Source organism: Miniopterus natalensis, chromosome 1, assembly GCF_054644295.1.
Source record: "Miniopterus natalensis isolate mMinNat1 chromosome 1, mMinNat1.hap1, whole genome shotgun sequence".
Lineage (NCBI taxonomy): Eukaryota > Metazoa > Chordata > Mammalia > Chiroptera > Miniopteridae > Miniopterus > Miniopterus natalensis.
Genome location: NC_142081.1, coordinates 46,942,305 through 46,966,186, shown reverse-complemented (window position 1 = coordinate 46,966,186; position 23,882 = coordinate 46,942,305). Strand labels below are relative to the sequence as shown.

The 23,882-nt window shown below is 38.9% G+C and overlaps 1 protein-coding gene across 2 annotated transcripts in view; it reads right to left on the bottom strand.

The window, feature by feature from the left end:
* ALDH1A2 (aldehyde dehydrogenase 1 family member A2) overlaps positions 1–23,882 on the bottom strand; it is an 87,431-nt gene that overhangs the window by 18,713 nt on the left and 44,836 nt on the right. For both annotated transcript variants that reach the window (XM_016208541.2, XM_016208542.2), the window contains exons 5-7: positions 16,668–16,729; positions 14,524–14,652; positions 14,287–14,400 (exon numbers count right to left, since the gene is read on the bottom strand). In XM_016208541.2, the coding sequence (XP_016064027.1) occupies positions 14,287–14,400; positions 14,524–14,652; positions 16,668–16,729 (305 nt within the window). The remainder of the gene's footprint in view (positions 1–14,286; positions 14,401–14,523; positions 14,653–16,667; positions 16,730–23,882) is intronic.

The following is a 23,882-nucleotide window of genomic DNA, read 5'->3' as shown; positions in this document are numbered from 1 at the left end:
GTCTTCCCCACTAGGCTGAATTTGTGAGCAGAGGGACTCTACACACACACACACACACACACACACACACAGATTTTCAACATGTGATGAGTCAATGGGCCAGAACATGTTGTTCTGCTCTTGAGGTCTCTGGAAATCAGAGAACATGACATCTTTAGAGAAACAGAGATGAGAGACAGGGACACAAGACACCTACTTCCAAAGCTTAGCTTTGTCACAGCTAGCAGCGTGATTTTTAGCTTTCCTCTTCTTACTTGCCTCGGGCTTAAACTTCAGCATCTTTAATGAAGGGCATGGCTTTGTGGCCCTGACTCCACATTGAAGTCCCTGCACACTTAAAAGCTTTTTCTACGTCTGGGCTCTACTTCTAGAGAGTCTGATCTGTGTCTGGAGCGGGGCACACAGGCGTGGGTGTTTCTTAAAAATTCTCAAGAACATTTCAATGTGTCGCTCGGGGTAAGAACCATGAGATTAGAGACTCTTTAAGGGCATTTCTCTCACACTCTCTAACCTTTCACTGTTGTTTCTAGTTTCTAATTGTTTAACATTATCACTTATTGAGCACCTATTGTGTGCTATTTGTTCTCACAAACATTACTTTATATAATCTTCATGACAACTCTGTGAGGCAAGAATTACTGCCCCATTTTAGAGCTGAAAAATAAAAACATGACTCAGATCAAGAACTGACTTGCTGATAGGCACCCAGTGAGTGGCAGAGCCAAGAATAGACTCCAAATGGCCACACCAAGTCTAGGGCTCTTTTGGGGGGGTCCCCTCTGCCATGAGTAGAATTCTGATAGTTAAACACACTACCCACAACTAACAGTCTAGATCTACTGCCCAGGACCCTTAGCCGTTCTTTTCTTACATACAACTCTCCCTTCCTATTTCAGGTACATTTTTTTAAAATCAAGATTTTAATTTTTTGGTCTCTTGATTAGGCAGAAGCCTGCTACACTCGAGTCACAGCTACTTCATGCTGGTCCTGCTAACAGGCGAACTAGAGGTGAGCGTCTCAGGACCTGTTCACTCTGAGGAGAGGAGCCTACATACAATCAAGACTCTCGGCTCACAGGCGGGGACCACCGCGTACCTTTTCTTATTAGTCTTTGGTACTCAAGTTTAGATTATGGTATTAAAGGAGAAAAGGAAGAAAGCTAATAATTTAACACCTGTACATCCAATAGTTTTGACACATCAAACTGGTACATTTTATTCAAATGCTGGATATCTGCAAGAGGCCCATTCGATGTTTTTTAAAAAAAAGTAGCTAAAACTGGAGCATGCTGCTCCCCACCTACGAAGAGGGAGAGGCTGCCTAGAGGAGAGAGCCGACCTGCCTCATTACTCAGGCAGCAGAGAGGGCTCTGTATCGTGAACATGACATTCATCTCACTTAGGAAATGAAAGGGGACCCCCGGCTGCGTGAATTAGAATCAGTGATAATACAGCTGTTGGATACAAACATTTGTTTGGCACGAATCAATCTGGACTCTCCTGTAGTTCGCTTTGATGGCCTCTCTACTATCTTGTTGACTAATGATGAAATCATGGTTTGTTAACCTAACTGAACAAAGAAAACACCACACAAAGCAAGATGCAAACCGTTTCCCTCTACCTCATTGAGGTTGTTTACTGACTCTGTGTTAGTTAGAGCCCTTTCATACTCACTTCTTAAATATTTACATGTATTGCCTGTGTATTTAGCTGCATAAGTAGAAATTAATTCCATCTTTAATCTGATTGACTTTGTTTGCTTTTTAAAGGCCTTTGCTGAAGTAAATGGAAAGCAGCCACCTGAAATAAGCTCCTTGTTGCTGTTAGATATTTGGTGATGTACCAATGGACCCCCCCCTCTCCCTGGGGTAACCATAACAGGAGCCACATTCAAATCCACATTTAAGTGACACGTGCTCTCTGAAAGCATCTATACAATTTCTCAAGCAGCCTACAAAATTTAAAAAAAAGGTAGATGGATAAAGAAGTAAAAATTATAAGCTGAAAGGGGTTAGAGGATTATGTGATCATTTGGTTTGCCTGTGAAAATTCTCCACCTGCCACCATTAATATGGACAATTATAAGTTGGCTTTCATATTCTAGACACATGCTTCTCCCTCAGGCCCTCTATTGTCTGTCAATGATATCATTCCAGAGAGGAAACTAAGAGATACTCCAGAGGCCACAGGGTTGGTTCCCATCCAAGTGCATGCAAGCCTCTCCCTAGAGAGAGATATCAAATGTAGACTGTCAGAAAAATTTAGCTGCAACTTCCTCCATTCACACTGCTATAAGCTGCCTCACTGAGGGTATAGTCCTAATAGTAAAACGCTTCACTGGGCTACCTTCCACCTCATTCTCTTTGCCAAATTTTCTATTCCCTCTCTTTCTCTCTGTTCCCCCACTTGATATCTACATCTTTGAAGATTGCTTTTTAGTTTTTACTGTTCTTCCTATAAAGAAATTCCTATGCTATATTATATAAAGCTATAGTGAGATAACATTATAAACCTGTTAAAATGGCTAAAATTAAATCTTGGACCTCGTCTTAGGAATGCTGCTTTTATGCAGATAAGGGTTAAGTGTACAAAAATTGCTTATAAAGAAAATCCAACCAGCTAAGGCTGGAAGATAAAATTTTCTGCAAATGAATCAGCTGAGTCTCTGGACCCCATTGAACAGCCTCCGCACATAACGGTCCTGAGGACATAGTGGTGCTGTGTGATGGCATTAGATCTGCACTAAACCTAGGAGATCCTCTGGGGAAGGCCTGGAGCACAGGAGAAACAGAGAAAGGGAGGAACAAGTTCATGAAGAACTCAGTTCTAGTTACCAGGAATCAGTTCTACGCTCACATGCTGGATGGAGCCCTGAGTTGCTTCATTTGTGAAGGAGTGATTTGAGGATATCCTCACCAGTGGCGGCACACAGTAGGACATCAACTGGATGAAACAGGAATCTTAGTTCTAAGATGATCAAAGTCACCTCTCTTTAGTAGCTAGTGAGCCCATTAGAGCCCTTCCGGGCTCTCGGTCTGCTCCAGTGCAGGAGGCCCAGGAGCGAGGGGAAATGTAACCAACTACACACACTGCAAAAAGGCGAAGGACTCACTATGTCGCTTGTTCATGGGTGTGCCTTATAGAAGTCCTGGCGCTTTACAGTTGCACTGTGCGCGTTAGAGCCTCTATCCGAGAAATACAATCGAACAGAACTGCTCAGGTGGCAATGAGTTCCCTGCGGTCAGTGGGCTGTTTTCACAGATCACCCACACTGTATAGTTCCGTAGCATGTATGAACTTTCAGAAACATTTGTAAACTTCTAATAAAATACTCGCATTTTTTGCTGTTTCTTTGTTGAGTAATTCAAAGATATAGGGACTGCTTTGGACATGTCCTTACTTTGCTAAACTGATTTTGAACTAATTTATTTTTCCTTCAGGGGCTTAGGAGAGAGGTTATTGCTGGGATGGGAACTACAGACACAGCAGACAATATGAGTGGTGTCTGTCAGTTTACCCAAACATTGTAGTTTAGCAGAGATTAACAAAGTCAGAACTGCAGGGTTTTTCTTAAATGGGCCTGGGAACATGTTCTGGAGTATGACCCAACTATTAAAATTGTATATAAATTAGTGATTATTGAATGTTAATGAACATAACAATCACTAGAAAACCTATTACAATGAGAATTCTTGGGCCCCATTTCCAAATGTTCCGAGACGATCCTGGGTGGTGCCATGAATGTACATTTAATAAGCCCCTCTTCCTCCCCTGGCTCCACCCCCTTCCTATCACTGTAGGTTAGACAGTCCTTGAAAAACTACTGGAAAACAATGGTGTAACTACATTACACTGTACTGCAAAGGACTCCGTCCCTACGCCAGAATCCAGTTCTGGAAAACTTAGCTGAAGGGGTGGCCCCCAGTCTAGGCCACAGCGAAGCCCTAATTGAGTTCCTTCACAGGTACCAAGTGTCCCCTCCCAGCACTCTCTCTAGATCCATCCAGCACACTCTACCACTTTAAAAAAAAAAGATTCAAGATCAGCTATCCAACCTGGGCAATCTTCCAAAAAGTGAAACAGAAGAGCAAATACAAAAACAGAAAAGCCTAAACATTTATTAGAAGACAAAAATATTTGTAAAATATTTATAAAAGCTATAAAACAAACAAAAGGAAAGTAAAACTGCCAGAGGCGAGCAGGAATTAATTTTTGATAGACATATTCTTTACAAATGGAAGTTTCGAATTCAACTACTGAGTTGAATTTACAATGTGCCAAGCGATAGAACTGGAACTTTCAAATATATTACCTCAATTAATCCACAAATAAACCTTTAAGGGCTTATTCATAGCCCCTCTTAATAGATGAAGAAATGAGAGATCAGAAAAATTAAATAACTTGCAAAGGTCATATAGCAGGAGAGGTGGGATTTGATCCAAGGTCGGTTGAATCCAGCCCCGTTCTATTATTACACACTTTCCTAAGCATAAATTATTCTATAAATTACATTTTAAAATAAACAGAAAACAATGACAACTAATATTTATTGACACTTTATTAAGAACAAGGCCCTGTTCTAAACACCTTAGATATTCTAGCTTATTTCATCCTCACAATCCATGCATTAGGTACAGTCGTTACTTACCCACAGACATGAAATCTGAGGGCTGGAAAAATTTAAATAACATGTACTATGAACAACTCCACACAATCATAATAGAGGTTTAAATTATTCTAGTTTTCTGATATGGATACAACATCTTATTTAATCTTGATTGTTTTTAGTATGATTTGCAGACTGTGTTTGGAATTTCTTATTGAAACAGTGATGATTTCCTCTAGTTTTTTGTTTGTTTGTTTTGGGGGGTTTGGGGGAGTTTTTCGAGAAAGCATGGAGTGAGGCAGCATTTTTTCAAGCGTTCACTTTAGCGAAGGAATGAGGATTTTATTTTCCTTTAAGAGATGCTAAATAAAGGATTCAAAGAAATGGATTCAAGCTGAACTACATTAAAGGTCTTAACTTCCTAAATTCATTTTAAATTCTGTGAGGTCTCTGTTGGCATTAGATGGATTATTAACTATTCTGCGCAGTTACTCCTGCCTTTGCTTCTGATAAGCCACTGGATAGTTTTGTAGATGAGAATTAACTTGGTGTGAATGTAGGTGAGAGTAATACAATTTGAGGAATAGAAAGACGATTTATGAGGCATAGGTATAGGGGAAAACCTGATATTTTACCTAACTTCTGCACACTCTGTGTCCTTTAAATATTAAATGCTTTCACTAAAACACTGGGATTGTGTTTAGCAATCACTGAACATCTGGTGTCCAGCGCTGGCTCAGTCTACCAAGTGTCCGGGGCACTAGGAAATCAGACACACACTAACGCCTCAACACGTCCCATCTGTCATAATTTAGGTCCTTAGGGCTTTCCCCCCCCAACCTCTGTAAGGCTTTCACTTCCAGAGGAAACTTTTAAGGATACACACGGAATCAGTACCAAATCTACAGCTCTGGAATTCAAATGCCTGTTAAAAGTAGAGCTGCCTGAAATGACAAAACATGAAAATTGCATTTGTTATTGAGAGGCAATGGTGAAACCTAATCCCCATTTTACATTCCAGCCAAACACGTACCGAGCTTGTTGAAAGTGCTGGTCCTTAATATCAGACATGGGAAATGACTCTGAGAATTGAACGGTACCAGTATTTGCTGATTATCTGCCAATAGCAAGCAACACGCTACTCACAAGGGTCCCCCAGCTGGGGGTCCTCCAAGTCCTTTTGGTACTTTGGTTCCCACACCTCTACAATTTCATTTTCTCCAAAAAGAAAAGGAAATAAACCTACATTTTTCCAGTTGTGAATATTAACAACTGTAGAATTAAGATGTAGAATTATCTTTGTCTTAAATATTATGTTTGCATGAAGGAGCTTTCCATTTAAATTTAAATATCTTCAACTAACGATTCTTCTCCTTAACGCACATACTTAAAAGGCATGTTGGGCAAGAGAATTTTAGTTTTATCCTTGATCTTAGAAAACATCTTCAAAATCAGGAAATTTTTAAGTGAAGTGGTGCAGAACTGTTTTCCTCTTCCTCCACACTCCCAAACACTCCACACAATATTAGTTATACATTCACAGTCACCAACATTCAATAGCCTGAGTTAGGCTGAATCACACAAGTTCTCTAAGGTCTAGCATAGTACTTGATACTTAACCAGTGCTCGATCATGTTTGTGGAATTGACTTGATAGTTTAGGTTCAAAACATCAGGTCCTATATCCCGGAATGTCAGATGGAAGCATAATATCTCAAATAAGATTTAAAGATGCAATTTTAAAGTAAATTTCAGGAAAAGAAGAAGAAAAAAAATGAATTAGAACAGTGACTTTTCAGAATTAGATACTTCTGACCATTCTTTGAATAAAACATGTTCCACTGAGAGATTACCATTCCTGGTTTTTAATGGCCCCTTCTCCTAGGGGATGATGTACAGTCCCTTAGCCAGAAAGACAGTGCAGCACTGTGATTTGGAGCACAGGCTCTGGATATGATTCTCAGACCTACAACTTACTAGCAAGTGACCACAGGCACGTAATTTAACCTCTCCCAGCCACAGCTGGCTCACCTGTGAAGATGTAGTGAGATGATATATGCAAAGCACTTAGCAGGTACCTGGCACACAGTAAGTGCTCAATCAATATTGGCTGTTAATAACCACAATTAAAACCTTAAATGCTTTCTAAAATCATCCATTTTTAACAACATTGTTGAGATATGATTCACATACCATAAAAGCCACCTTTTAACGTGTATAATTCAATGATTTTTAGTATATTCAAAGAGTTACGCAACCATCACAATTACTGCAATCTAATTCCAGAACATTTCATCACTCCAAAAATAAACTCCATATCCATTAGCAGTCATTCCTCCTTTCAGCCCCAGGCAATCACTAATCAACTTTCTGTCTATAAATTTGCCTATTCTGGACATTTCACATAAATAGGACCACATTCAATATGTGGTCTTTTATGAATGGTTTCTTTCACTTAGCATAATGTTTTTAAGGTTCATCTATGTTGTAGCGTGTCTGAGTACTTCATTCCTTTTTTATGGCTGAATAATATCCCACTGTATGGCTATAGATATACCACAATCTGTTTAAACCATCATTTGATGGACATGTGAGTTGTTTGTACTTTTTGGCAATTAAAAATAACATTTCTGTAAAAGTTTCTGTGTGGTGTTAAGATTTTGTCAAATGCTCTTTTCCTGTGTGTACGAAGATGATTGTGTGATTTCTGTCTTTTATTCTATCAATATGAAGTATTACATTGATTGATTTTTGGATGTTAAACCAACACTACATTCTTGGGATAAATCCCACTTGGTCATGGTATATAATCCTTTATATATGTCACTGAATTCTGTCTTCTAATATTTTTGTGTCTATAATTTATAAAGGATATTGGTGCATAGTTTTCAGGTAATATCTTTGTAGGGAAGGTCTCTAAACTTTGGCTTCAATTTTTTAACCAAGAATCATTTCCAAAGGTTTGACTTGTAGCTTCTTATTTTCAAATTCATCTGCCTGTCCAATCCCTTCCCAATACCCACTCTATTCTACTAAGAGCTTCTATACTCTCCAGCCTCTAGTTGTTTACTAATGCTGCTCCTTTTCCCCAATCCACCTACTTATCCATATTCTACAAGACCTACATCAAATCCCTCTTTCTCCTTAAGCCTTGAAAGACTATCCAACCCCCAGAAGCCTCTCCCTTTTGGGGGTGCTGATGTCATATTACAAACTAACATTTGCTTGCTATTTACAATTTACAGAGCTCATATTGCATTTAATTCTCACAACCCTGAGAAAGATATATGCTTACTATTATTAAGCCAATTTTGTACAGAATTAAGTGACTGGTCCAAAATTGTATAGCTATACAGTAAAAGATACTAACCCTGCCTTTGGTTGCAGGAAAGAAAGAAGGAAAGTGCTCCATTTGATATATCACCTTCTAGCTATGAGATTAAGCATTTATTTCTCAAATTCAGTCTTTCCTCCTGCATGTAGCTGACAAATATTTATAATGCATGTTGACTACACATCATATACTACTTAAGGTAGTGAGGAGAATACCTAAGGGTTGGCTCCAAAGACACTGCTACCCCACCCCCAAATTTACCTATATGACCAAAAACTCTCATCCTCTGAAACTAAAGCTAAAAAACAAACACTAAACTGATAAGCAAATCAGCTCACCCAAAGAGATTGAAAATGAGTTACTTATGGGAGTAAGGTACTTATAAAATATTTTATATATCAAACAAACCAAGGACTTTTTTGAATTTAAATGTCTTTAGAGTTGTAGTCTTAAGACTTTAATGATATCAACTGAAGTAAATAAATTTAAACCTCATTGACTATAATACATCCAATATAAGTCAATGATAAGCCATGAGAATAGTGATCTGTCTGAAACCTAGAGAAAGAAATCAAAGAACAATCTCAAAGGTAATGAAACAATGCACTAGGGCTTCTGCTTCTGGTCATGGCACTGGGCGTGCCCTCCCACTGAGAACAACTAGCTTGCAGGCGTGGCTCAGTGCTTGAGCATCGACCTAGGATCCAGGCGATCCGGGTTCAATTCTCGGTCAGGGCACATGCCAGGGGTTGCGGGCTCAATCCCCACTCAGGGGCATGCAGGAGGCAGCCGATCAATGACTCTCTCATCATTGATGTTCTGTCTCTCTCTCCCTCTCCTTTCCTCTCTCTGAAATCAATAAAGATATATTTAAAAAAAAAAAAAAAAGAGAGAACAACTAGAAAAGAGATGAGTTTCTTTCTTCAAACGGGGCATCAGGCAGCATGGGACTGTGATTCCAGAGCTAAGAGAAAAAAATAAGGAAAGATCTTTCTGCCAAAAGACTTTCTAGATTTCAGCTGGGGGAGACCAAAGTAGAACATGGTGGTCTCACTGAATTGATGAAGTAGATCAGAGTTTTCAAAGGCTGAGGTGGCTAAATGTGAAGAGCTTAGTAGCAGAGGGACAGAATTCAGTCCAGAAATCTGCATGGCGATCCCCTTGGGTCTTTGGCTCAATGCTAAGAAGTAAATACAAAGAGTGAAGCTCTAGGAGATTCGATAACAAACAAAGACCAGGTCATCTGTATGCTGAATAATTCGAGAGCTCATACAAGGCTGGGAGACATTTGAGTTCTGACCAGACCGAGTGGAAAAAGACCTTGAACACTGGGAGCATTCAGCAGAAACCCCAGAAGGATCTCAACTTAGTAATCTTAGTGAATTTTGTATGTTAGTAAAAGATAAACTAGTCCTAACAAAGCTCAAAATTGAGTATCAAAAAGATCAAGTTGTACTTAACCACCTGTTAGGGGGGGAAAAACCCAGCACTCTTTAAAGAGTAACAATAAATCCACGTGTTCAATACCATAATGGTCACAAGGTTCAGCATCCTTTCAAAAGTTAACAGACATGAAAAAGGTATATATATACATATATACATACACACACACATACACACACATATATGAAGAAAATAATGGTCAAAGTTTTCCAAATTTGATGAAAACTATAAACTCATAGATCCAAGAATTTTCAATGAACCTCAATTAGGGGAAAAAACTTCACAGAATCACATCATAATCAAATTGTTGAAAATGAGGAAAAATAGAATATCTTAAAAGCAGCCAGAAAAAAAGCAGTATGTACAGTAAAACAAAGATAAGAATGACTGCTAACTTTTCATTAGAAACAGTGTAAATCAGAAAAAAACCCGAATGACATATTTAAAGTGTTGAAGTAAAAGAAATGAAAAACTGTTGAATCAGAATTCTATATTCAGAAAAAAAGTCATAAAAAATAAAAACGAGATAAAAACATTTTCAGACAAACAAGAGCTGAGACTATTAATCACTCACAGACCTGCAGTATAAGAAATGTTAAAGATCTTTACATGGAAGGAAAATCGTATCAGAAAAAAACTTGGGCCTACACCAAAAACAGGAGAGGGGCAGAAATGGCAAGTGTGTGAGTAAATGTAAAATAATTAAGTTTTCTCATTTTAAAATGCTTTCAAAAAGCTGACTGAACAAAAAGGGCAGCAAGGTTCTGTGGGGTGTAGAACATATGTAGTAGTAAATTGTAAGACAAAAATAGTGTGAAGGACGAGATGAGAAATGGAAGAATTCTCTTGTACAGTTATTACACTATATGTGGAGTAACATAATACTATTTAATGATAGACTGATTAAGATGCATATTGTAATTACTGAAGTGACCACTTGAAAAAGAGGTATAGCTAATAATCCAAAATAGAAGATAAAACAGAGTACTCAATTCATGGAAAAGGCGGAAAAAGGAGCAAAACACCAATGGGACAAGCTGAAAACAAAAATCAAGATGGGATATTGAAATGCAACCATATCAATCACTCATTAAATATTAAACAACAATAAAAAATGAATACAGAAGAGTACATATTGTATTATTCCATTTAAATGAAATTCTAGACTAAGCAAAATTAATAAAAACAAGCATCGGTTGGCTGGGGCCAAGGGTGCGAGCCACAAAGAGACGTTAAGAAATCTTTTTAGGATATGGAAAAATTCTGTACCTTGATCTGGGTGATGGTTACATGAGTGTATACATTTGGTACTTAAATGGGTGCATTTTATTGTATGTAAATGATACTTCAATAAAGTCTTTATTAAAGTTAAAAAATAAAAAGGTCTTAAATATCAAAACAGATTTGAACCAAGCAGCCTCCAAACAAGCATGTTCTTACTGATTCACTAGGCCACAGCTTGTCTGGCCTGAAAGATCAGGTCACCCATTCAGTTAAGTTTCCAATGCATGATATTGTGACTTAAAAAAAAAAAAAAAAAAAAAGCTGCTCAGTTTTAGACTGAAATATCTTTGGAAAAGAAACTTAAATGCCTAGAAATTAATGGATCAAGAAATGTGTAAGACCTTTAATGACGACATCAGTGATAAACATGACAAGACAAATAAGAGATTTACACCATGTTCCTAGACGGGAAGTCAATCTTGTAGCGAAAGCACTTACCCTCCATCTAATACAGACAGATAATGTAACACCAATCAAAAGTCCAATGAGAGATTTGGGGGAAGAAGGAAAGGTGCTTAAAAAATAGATTTGAAATTTTATCTAAAAGACTGGGCAAGAATAGCCAAAAGGTTTTGAAAACCTGAATAACAGGGTATCTTGCCTACCACACTGCAACACATCTTTTAAAAACTAGTAATTAAAGCAATCTGGCACTAGTGAAAGGACAGACAGATAACATTCTGAGTCTCAAAAGGGAAACATGCATATATGGAAACTTATCATATAATGTTAATGTTTTATTCAAATGAGTTGCAAAGGGATAGATTGTTTAATAAATGGTGCAGAAGGAACTGAACACTCATTTATAAAAACAATAAACTTAGGCCTCATCTTTCATTATATATGAAAATAAATCCCAACCAGATTAAAGATTTAAACAAAAACAAAACCATAAAGGTACTGAAAGAAAATGTTAAGGATCATTTAGATGATCTCCAAGAGGTTTCTTTAAGGATGACAGGAAGCCCAGAAGCCATTAACAGAAAGACTGAAAGATATGACTATATACAACTAAAAACCTGTGCATGACAACTCAGTTTTTTTTTTAATTAGAAAGCAAACAACAAACTGGGAATATCTGCAAATTCTACGAGAAACAGAAGATTAATATACTTAATACATAAAGAGATCTCAAAAATAAAACCATCACTCTAATGCATTCTTGGTGATAAGCAAGTCTGCATGTAAATATCCTTTTGTTTTGCAATTCCACTTCTAAAACATGTCCAACAGAACAACATATACACATTCATCTTGGAGCTCCAAGAATTTTTATTTCAATCGTCTGTGTAAAAAAGTGAGAACCGTGTGAAGTGCACAAGAATGAGGGTTAACCTATGGCGCACTGACGCAGGAGTGCTCTCCTCAGCTGTTCCTGGAACGAAGGCCATCTATAAAGACTGGCATGCAAAGTACGCCATCTCACTTTATATGTTATCATCTCATTTTTATTTTTAAAAATTCTACAGTCCAAGCCTCTGAACTGACTCAATCAGGACCACTGGTTGGTTCATGAAAAAAAGGTTAAAGCATAAGGAAAGATACTTTAAGTACTTCATTTTACTTTTAAAAATATGTACATTAATTCTCCAGTCTTTGGATATAGGACCAAGGACTTTAATTATGGGTCCACCTGTGCTTTCTGATTAAACCATACCCTTAAAATATTGTTTAAGATTTCTGGTTTCAGTTTCTTTAAAATGCAAATTGCATTTGCAAAGCAATCCAGGTGCACAATCTATCTAGATTTCTATTCTTTCCCCAATCTTTTACAATTGCTTTGCCCACTCTTCATTGACTACAGTTTTGCTAAGCATCTAGCCCTTAGCAAATCTTTTCAAAGCATTAGACTTAGTTGAAATAGAAACAATAATTCTCTTTTATGATCACATTTTGGTTTATATGGTTCATCGAAATTTCAAAATTACTATAATTAGTACAACTAAAATAAAAGGTTGACAAACATAAAACTTAATAATCTGTAAGTATAAATTAACACTCAGGTTTATTAATCAATCTCTTATGAAATGTTTTAACATGAGCCAGTTTAACCAAGAATCATTAATTGTATCAGGTGATACACTCAAGTCCCTAAACCTGTGCTGTCCAATACAGAGAACCAGCAAGTTGAAACGTGAATTGAGATGTGCTGTAAATGTAAACTACATACCAGATTTCGAAGGCTTCATAATGAAAAAAGAATGCAAAGTACTGTGATAATGATATTTACATTGATCATAAAGGATTTTTATATTGATCATTTTATACTGAAAGATAATATGGAAATAACAGATTAAATAAAATATATTACTAAAATTAATTCACCTAAATTTTTTAATGTGACTAATAGCAAATTTTAAATGACAAATGTTGCTCTCATTATACTTCTATTAGGTAGCACTGTTTAGAGCCACAAGCAGCTTTTGTTCAATGCTGAACTTCATCTGTGAAGTTCCATTTGATAAAGTGAACCAGACTCTATTTTTTCACCTCTGTTACCTCCATCCAAGACATTCTGGAGTAACATTTTATCAGAAACTGCTCTAAGCAGGCTTGTGAGTCTGTATCAGGCAGGGATCAATAAACTATGTCTCAGAGACCAAATTTGGCCTCCTGCCTATTTAGTATGGATCACAAGCTAAGAACAGTTTTTTGTGTTTTTAAATGGTTGGAAAAGAAATTTTAGATGATGAATATTTTGTGAGGTGTAAAAATTATATGAAATTCAAAGTTCGGTATCTTTAAATAAAGCTCCATGAGCCCGTAGCCCGCTCAGCTTATACATCGCCCAAGGCTACTTGGTGCTACAAGGGCATAGCTGAGTAGCTGCATCAGAGACTGTTCTGACTGCAAAGTCTACACTACTGATCACCTGGCCTTTCACAGAAAAAAGCTGCTGACCCTGCTCCATATCATCCCTCACAACTCATGGGCAAAGTTAGCCGCCAGTTGCATCTACAGGATCTGGCGGAAATAGAATGGAATGCTTCCCATTTTAATCTCTACGAGAGATTAGTTTAATTTCTAGCTTCTTGTTTCTGCCATTATTGTTCTTGACTCAAGAAAATGTTCAGAAACCCAGTCACTGGGAAAGTCTCTTCTGAAACAGTTTTGTGTTTCTTTTTGCCTCTGTGTTCCTTTTATTTTTCTGGGACAGGTTTTACACAGATGGCATCACAGAAAAGGTCAGAGGTCTGTGGCCTCAATGGTGTGCACCTTTACTCTGAGATTTGCCAGTGCTCCAGCTATGATGCCAATGCTGACCTCCGAGGGCTGGGTGCTCACTGCTCCCTTCGTGTCCAGCCTCTGAGCAACATTTTCCTTTTTTTTTAATTTTTAAAAAAATATATCTTTATTGATCTCAGAGAGAGGAAGGGAGAGGGAGAAAGAGAGACAGAAACATCAATGATGAGAGTCATTGATCGGCTGCCTCCAGCACGCTCCCTGCTGGGGATTGAGCCTCCAACCCGGGCATGTGTCCTGACCGGGAATAGAACCTCAATCTCCTGGATCATAGGTTGATGCTCAACCTCCGAGCTACACCAGCTGGGCTTTCCATTTTCTTTTAAACCCTCTACTCATTTGCAGGATTGTTCAACCATGGTTTCCCAGGTACCTACCTCAGTAGACCCTGTGAATGCAATCTTGTCTATGCCAATGTGAGAAGCTATTGCTGCCCCAGCCGTTGGCCCGTATCCTGGCAAAATATTGATGACTCCTGGTGGAAAGCCAGCCTAACAAAACAGAATTGGAGGAAGCGTGGCTCGTGAGAGCTGAAGAAGCACGTTAAATCAGACATGCTCCAGTAGGCCCCAACCGTGCGGGGCAGGGGCCACTCCCGAAGGAGCTTCTCTTACCTCCTTGATGAGGGCTCCCATGTAGAGCGCGCTGAGTGGTGTTTGCTCTGCTGGTTTAATAACTACTGTATTGCCGCAGCACAGAGCTGGAGCAATTTTCCAGGCAAACATCAGCAGGGGGAAGTTCCACTGAAAGGAAAAAACCCCAGGTTGATAGATGGAAAAATATCCCTCCATTACTTTGTTTTCAAGCTGTGACTTCTCAGATTTCTCAGACTAGTCCTCAACATAAATCTTGTCCCACCACAAAGTATAGATGTTTGGATTTTTAAATTACTTCATTAAGAATAAAATAGGACTGACCTTGAGAATTCAAATTATTATATTACAACTACCCAGCAAAAGAAATCACACAGTGCAAAGGGAGTCTTTGTTTTTCCTTTGTTTGGTTTGGTTTTTCATTGTTGTTATTTTATATGTGTTTAAAACTAGACTTTGGTTCCAGTAAGTTCTGTGTATGAAAACTTTTTTTTGCATTTGTGATTTTTACACCAGGAATTCAGACTACTATGAAAGCTCTCCAGTGTGGAAGAACCTGGAGAGAAAATTCCAGCTGTGAATTATATTTAAGCCAAAGCCTATTTCGAGGGTGTGCCTTTTCTTTACATACATGTATTACCACAAAAACATGATGATATAAAATAGTGTGTATATTTACTTTTTGAATATGCAAAAATTTTAGTTTGTTTCCTTTCCACTGCAAAATAAGCTAAAGGAGACTAAAAAATATATGTGAACATCTGAATTTGGGGCTAAAAAAGGTTTAAAGTGATAAAGTGAATTTAAAAGGACTTGGAGCTTGCATTGTCACAAGCGCAGCCATGAGCTTCAGGACTATCAGGTGTCGTCGATAATTTCATTAAAAAAGAAAACAGAAATCTTGGTCCCCACTTCAGCCCCCGGCCACAATGTGTTTCTGCCTGAAGCATCTCAGCTGCCATCCTTGAAAGATTCTCACTGGCCCTGGCAAGCTTGCAAAAATATACAAGTGTCTTGCCTTCACCAAACACCCAATTTCTTTTCCCCTTAGTTGTTTATAAACTTGGGAGTCCACAGTGATGTTTCAATTCCATCTACAGCATATAAATCTTGGAGCGCGGTAACTGAGTGGAGCTGGCTGACAAGCAGCTCTTGTCCTGTCAGTGAAAGCTGCAGCTCCAAGAGTCTGGGAAGGGCAGGGAGAGCAGGTTTCAGTTCCTGCAATTAGGGTAACAGACCTCACCCCTGCTCTGATCCAAGTGGGGTTTCCCTGGGTGGTTTAGGAGCAGAAGATCTTAAACCAAACCTCTCATTTTCCATTTTCATTCTCTAATAAATTTCACAGTAACCAGGAGTCTGCGGCTCATGAAAAGAACATTAATGCCTCTCAAAAATCTTTGCCCCTCCACCTAAGGCCAAAGATCATCTTAACTCATTCTATATTTTGAAAAGAAAAAACTCCTTGTCTACAGTGGAAGAGTTTAGTTTGGGCCTCCCCTGAAATCCTGGCCAGCACGATAAGCTAGCACTGTTGGAAGATTCGATGGTGTTTTGTATAATGCCAAGGCTGTGTATGAGAGGGAGACAGAAAAAAAAGACAATGTTTAATGTTCCAATCCAAACACTAAGCACTACATCTATTTCCCTTTACAAGACACACAACAGCCCGGCATGGTTTCAATTATGAGCGTGACGTTAATGGTACTGCTGTGTCTTCTGTAGAGTCTTCTATCTGGACTCTTGTGAAAAGAAACAGTGGGAAAGAATGGGATTAAAAGACCATATAAAACAATATGCCTGGAAAGATGGTGAGTCACAGTTTTAAAAAATAAACAAGCAAATATAACAAAGCATTAATTTTCCATAAGCCGAATGGACATCCATAACCAAGGGCAGGTTATTAATACATTGGGCTTGGCTTTGCTTATTTTAATCATGAGAATTCCATGACTTGAGAACTCAACTCCTGGTAACGGAGCTGAAACCCTATTAACCTGTTCAAATAAGCATTTGCAGGGAGGCTGTTAAAGATATGTCAACAACATGAGCTCGGGTTTTTTTCCCCAGTAATGGAAAACACACATCGCTGAGATCCATGTTTTATGTATCTTTAAGAGAACTGGTTCAAATGAAAATAAATACGAAGCACGAGGAGATACACTCACTGGGATGATCTGTCCACACACTCCAATGGGTTCATGTCGTGTGAAGGTAAAATAGTCTCCATCTGAAACAAATGAGCACAGTCACTACCAGAGAATTCAGATTAGGAGGAAAAGATGCAGAGGGAGAACTTGGGTGGTAGCAAAAAACAGAAATACAGTTGAAAAAACATCCTACTCAACCGTGTACGAAAGCTGGTAGAAGAGCTGTTACTTGGCATAAAGTATCTCCAGATACAGCTCCCAGACACCCAGAGCGCTAACCTCAGAGGCAAAATGAAGGACAGGTCGATGACACTAAAAGAAGGCCTGGGAGAGGGGGGAGGAGCATGGCGGGGACTGGAAAATATTCATTACTAAATTTTATATTAAATATTTAAATGATACTTGTATGTAGAAAAGGTATTTGATTTAAAAACTGAGGTACCTCAAAATTTTAAATAACCTTCCGAAGTACTAAAAAAAAATAAGTAAAATGCTATTGGGTAAATTTAAAATGCTAAGCAACTGGAAAAGGTGGGGAGTAAAAGTGAGATCTATTAATCCAGGTGTCAAATGCAACTCCTGGGCACTGGGGGATGCAGGCACATGTAGTTCTTTTCCAAGAAGGCAAAAGACTTCTTCAAAAAAAACTCCATCAATAACCCAAAGCCTCTACCCTCAAACTAGCCATGGAAATGAGGATGATTTAATAGCCTTGTTTTCTTTATAGGAACAAAAGGCAAATGGAATAATTTTCTAGGAAAACCAAAGCCAATTCGTCCTTAGGAAAATGCCATTACATTTATCTGAATTATTTTAAGTGGCTAATTGAAATAACTGAAGAAAGAATTTTAGCACAGGGTCTTCACTTCTGGTCTGGGCAAAGTCTTTGTTTTTCCCTCCATTGCCAACCTTTTGGCCACTTCACTGATATGTGTTCTCTCTCAAAAGCCATCCCCCTGGGAAAGCGAAGATACCTGGTTAATACTCACGAAGAGCATCACTATTAGGTTTAGGCAGGGACACAGCTGGGGGCTGGAGGGGTGTGCGGGTTGGGGGGAAGAGAAAATGATGTGACTGTTTATCACTGTCTCTCAACATGTCTGAATCACTAATATTTATCACACAGAATTGTTTCAAATTCAAAATTATACAGTTTAAAATAATTAAAGGCCTTTCTCTTTCTCCTGGACCTCTTCTCAGAATAAACAGCCAGCTGTCACTGGCAGCATCCTTCTACCCTTTTATCCCTCCTCCTTCACTTTTTTTTTCAATCCTCACCCAAGTGAGGATATTTTCTCCATTGATTTCAGGAAGAGTGGAAGGGAGGGGTAAAGGGAGAGAGAGAAACATCGATGTGACAAAGACACACTGATTGGCTGCCTCCCACACACACCCCAAGTGGGCGTGGGGATCAGACCTGCAACCCAGGTACTAGCCCCTGACCAGAAATCGAACCCTCGACCCACCAGTGCGCAGGCTGACACTCTAATCACTGAGCCACGCTGGTCAGGGTCCCCTCCTCATTTTTTAAAATACAAGTGGCATCACGTTATTCACAGTCTTCTGTATTTTGTCTTTCCCCATTTTTTTTTTCACATAAATCTAACATATTTAACTGCTGAATTTTATTCCACTGGCTCAATAATGGTACTACTTATAAACTATCCTGAGGGACACCTAAACTGCTTTCAGTTTAGGCAATTATAAATAATGCTACAAACACTACCATTTATATATTTTAGTTTTGTGTGCATATGACAAAATTTTTCATAGATGTCATTCTTTACAATAGGGCCAGTTATTACCCTTCCTCAACTTATAAATCTCCATAAAGGTGAGTTTTTAAAATATTAATACCTTTAACTGTCAGATTGTCTTTTTCAGTAGACAAAAATGTGATGTCAGGCTCTTCTTCTAGGAAAGGTTTTCCATGGGGAGCAGTAACACCAATCAATAGACTAAAGGGTTTCATTTCCAAGGAAATCCTTCCCAACTAAACTCTACAGTTTGGCTAAGGTGATGGATTCAGGTGCATAAGCACAGACCATAAAAATCAGAGTATAATGTCAAGATGGAGTACAAATGGGCTGAAGAGAAAGTGGGACTATGAACTGAAGAACAACACAGGTGCTTATTTTAGCAGCATGTGTGGGAAACGGAAGGGCTCAGGGAAAATTCGCAAGGCCCTCGCGCAGGCACAGCCCCTTGATTCACAAAGCATTCCCCCTCCACATGCTGAGTGCTTACCAATTCCGTTGTATTACTTACATAATTTTGAAAGTTACTGAAGAAATGAAAGACAGAAGAAAAAAGTGTACGCAAAAATCTTTTAAAACCTGACCTCACGAGGAATTGAACTCGACTCTGTAATTGTGTCCCAAGAGAAACAGTTATGGGGAGCGCAAACTTTCCTGAATAAGCTGTTCACAGATTGGACAATTAGCTAAAGGCTGGCACAGAGAAAGGAACCAAAGAATGCTCTCTGCCTACAGTTCCTCTAAGTAGTTACAGGGCATATGGGTGCTTGAACTGTTCCCAACAGAGCACTGAGTGAGAGATAAAGGACCCTAGGCCTTGAGTTTCGTCTGTATTACCATCTGGTCAGTGCAAGGTGGTGCTGGACACCCCTGGTCTGATCCGGGGTGCCTGGCAAACACAAGAGCTGTGCCTTCTACGTGCACTCTTGTCTAGGGCTAAAGGTACCTCAGAGGTCCTTCCCAGCTACTACGACCTGCTCCAAATCCCACCAAGCTTCTAGACTAAAGCTACCCAAAGATCAATCGCTCAGGAACCATCTTCATCATTTCTGCGATATCCAAGTATAACTACTCTATTACTTACTCAGTAATTCTGTTAAATCAACTCATCTTTTATTTATTTATTTATTTTTAAAAATATATCTTTATTGACTTCAGAGAGAGGAAGGGAGAAGGAGAGACACAGAAACATCAATGATGAGTCATTGATCGGCTGCCTCCTGCAGGCCCCCAACTGGGGATCGAGCCCGCAACCCGGGCATGTGCCCTGACCGGGAATCGAACCGCAATCTCCTGGATCTTAGGTCGATGCTCAACCGCTGAGCCACGCCCGCCTGGGTGTCAGCTAATCTTTTAAAAATATGTACATAGCTACTTACTAGCTTCACCTTAAAGAAAATCTATGAAACAGGTTTCATGAGCTAGCAATATTTTCTTCTGACTTCTTCAGACCTAATAATTAAAATAAAAAACATTCACTGCCTTATTGCGTAGAGTCAGCTTTCATGCTCCCCGTGCCAGGTGGTATGCTATATTGTGCTTCTCAAAAAATGTGTGCACAGAGCCCCTGGAGGTCTTGTTGTAACAAGTACAGACTCTGAATCGGTAAGTCAGGGGGGACCTGAGACTCTGCATTTCCACAATCTCCCAGGTGAAGAAGGCGCTTCTGACCCACAGATTACACTCCGAGTAGTGAGGGGCAAGGAACCAAGAGGGTCAAGGGGAGTCCACAGGTGTCGTGATGAACTACAGACACTTTACGCTGACTTCATTTCTATTTATTTATTTTTTGCCTCTCTGGTAACTCTACTGATTTGCCTAAAAGGAATCTGAAGTGTAGGAGAATCTGATGCGTGTTTTTAATACTTTTAATGTAGCAAAATAAGAACAAACATATGTATTTCTATAGGACCTTACAAAATATTTTCACATTTTTATCTCATTTCATGCTCAAAACACCTTGATGGGAGAAAAAACAGGGCAACTTATTATCAGCATTGTATAAAAAGAGAAAATATGGCACCAATATGTTAAGTTCAGAGTCACATAACCGGTTAAGTTGTGGCTCCTGGACTTGAATCTGGGCCATCAGACTTCAAGTTCGTTAACCTTAGAAACATATTAAAGACTCTTTCGTGAATAAGGTGTTGGATTTAGGTGGGTATCACAAACCACAGAATCCGTGTTATGCCAACAAGGAGTACAAATGGGGTAGAAGGACAACCCTTTTGTGAAAGGTGAAGGGGATTCTGAGGATTCGGGATGCGGACCCAGAGAGCTCACAGAACTCCAGGGTCTGCAGAGCAACATCCCCTTCCCTCAGCTGGGGGAGCACAAGGCTGAGTGTTAACTTCTCTCTCTCCCTTCTACACCTAAGATGATATATGAGTACTCTTCTCTGCTAGAAAAAAATTACCACTAATTTTCCCATCTTTTATGTTAACAATGCTCCCCAAATGTGGCCAGATAACTTAAAACATTGTTCCCTTCACTTCTCCAGCTTTGTGCTATGAAGCACATCAGCTAGATGCAGGAAAAAATCTTCACACTCCGTCTGGAGTTGAGATGATCTTTGGTCTTCTTACCAAATGTGAGGCAGAGAAAGCTCAGAGTCAGCATGGAAGGATTGCACTTGAGAAGGACACCAAAAAAATGTTCTGAATATCATAATCTGAGCGGACAAGTTAAAATATAATAAACTAGGGTGAAAACTAAAGAAAAGATGAGATATCAAAACAGAAATACTAAATCACATGTAGAACTTTTTATCTCTCAGTCTCTTTCCAATTTCACTCAAGAAAGTAAAAATTATCAAGTAACAGATACCGCTCTTACAGGAGTTTAAGACACACTCAAAGGCAACTTCTCTGATGTCTCTTTACACCTGAGTGTTTACACCTCATGAGGAATATAAGTTTCTTACAATTAAATACTTTATCATACTATGAATCTGGCTGAACTATGGATCAAATTTTACTGATTATGTAGATTGAGCCATTTCTAGAATTACATTAAGAAAAATCTTTTTCCCTAGAAATGAGTAACAGAATAAGCTTCTGCTATATTTGTGAAATACAACTAAGCCACTGTTCCATATTCTTTGACGGGGCTCCTCAAGTTACACAGGAGAGATAGCAATTATTTAGTTAGCTAGAACAATTGAATTATTTAGGTTATTCCTTCAGGTTGAACATTCTTCTTAAAGCAGATTTTATAGTTACTTGAAAAAAATTTTTGAAAGAATTTTTATTTTCATAAGCATATCTGACATTGGTAACATCTATACAAAAACTACAGTATAATTGGGCAATATATACAGTCAAAAATATCAGAAAAATCTGAAATGTGCCAGAAATTGAAGAGAAATTCATCCAAAATAGACCTCAAAAACTAGCTCTCAATTACAATACTAAGAGTATTTGAAGAACTGCAGCTAATTTTATATACCTGGTCACACTAAAAATGAGTTTATTTATAGCATAAAAATCTGTAACACAATTCTGTGAATGAGAGACCATCTTCCAACTTCTGATCTGTGTACAGAATGACCTTTCGAGGAGCTCGAGACCCTTTAGATTACTCCAGTATTAAACAATTAGACCAGCCACACTGAACTATTCCATTATGTCCCCTGGCAGATTCCTATGTATTCTGACACTGAACAGACCTCAGTGAACATTTTACAGCTATAATGATAAACTATAAACACCTATACAAACTCTGAGACTTTACATTACTTCTCTGGACCTCAGTTTCTTTGTCTGAAAAATGAGGAGATTGGCCTTAGGGATCCCTGAGGTCTTGCAGCCTTGAACCTCTCAAAGAGGTTACACGTGAAACAGACTTCATGACCTCCTGTCACCACCAATTCAGGTCCCACTAACCACCCTGGGTTCTTCTTAGGTGGGCAGAGCAAATCGCACTTCACTCTCAGTGAACAGTAAGATTTCACCATATGCGTCCTTTGTTGACAGCACGAAACTAGATCTAGCTGTTGAGGACAAAACCTTAGGATCTGAATCAATGTCTAACTTATTCTTATTTATTTTTTAACTTATTCTCTAGTTTAACAGGTAAAACTGAAAGGAGATGGAAGTGGGTAAATAATTACGCACGACCTGGGTAGTTTTTAACCTTTTCTGTAGGCTAACATATCACAAAGCCATTTTTATGTAGGAATTCAGCTTAAAGCATGAACTATATTTTCTCTGCTTCCATATCACAAAATCAATAAAATCAACACTAGATAGTTAAAGAGGAAAATCATATACAAATCAATTAACCTCCGTTTCTCCCTCCATTAATTGCAAACAAGCTTTGATCGTTCCTCCATCATAAGGAGTTTGTGGACATGAAAGAATATAGGTTTAAAATAATCAAAATGGGGGGGGGGAGGATTTTCCTGCTGGACTGCTATGAGATTAGAGATAATACAATAAGCACAGAGAAACTGTTCCATAAATTATAGTAATGGTTATTATTTATCATCATAATTAGAAGATGTCATAATAGAAGGGTCAGAGCATAGGATTTATGGTCAGAAGCAATTGCTCCACCAAGTACCATGGCAGGAAACAACGAACAGTGCGTAAAGGGAACCGCATCCAGACCCTTGTGAATCAAACCGGACCTGCGTGCTTTTGTGATAACATCCACTGTGGGCCTTGATGGGATACAATGGAGAGGAATGGGGGGAGCTCTCAAGTCAGAAGGAGCAACAACTGTCCAGTGGATGGCTCAGAAGTGGTCGTGCCATACCCTCCTCTCCTCTTCCCAAGTATTCCAGAGGGAGCTTCCCCGCAGGGGGAGGGGGGAGAGCAGATACTTGCTCTCTCCAATTGACTACCCACTGTGTAATCAAAGTGCTCCCTCTAAAATGCAATTTTGATCAAGGTACTCATCTATTTAAAATAATTCAGTGTCTCACAATTGCTATGGGATAAAACATGTACCACAGTTTACCCAGCCCCAGAGCTCCCCATCTTCAATATCTGGCTATACTTTCAGATCGTACTCTCCTCCCCGCATGCTTTGCACAGGTATTGCCACCACCTGTGACGGCCCTATCTCCACCTTCACTTACCTACCCTTCAGGTATCATCTTGTATAGCTCACCTCCTTCTCAAGGAAGCCTTAATACTGGCTAAGATTGCCTCTCCCATGGAGTTCCACTGAACTTCCTGTTTCCATGTCTCAATAAACCACACTGTACTGCAATTGCTTATCTACTCGTTGGTTTTCCTTACTATTTTATGAGCATCTTACTTACTCACCTTTGTAGCCCCAATGCTTAACACAGGACCTGAAACATAGCAGGTGCTAAAAAATCCGTCAAATGGATTAATATATTTGAAGACATGAGCGAACGACTAGAGGCTGAAGTTGGTGCCTGGGAGAGGAGGTGAAGGAAGAGCTCTTCTTATTACATGGTAGACTGCCCGCCTTCCTACATGTGAGGGAACGAGAGAGACGACAG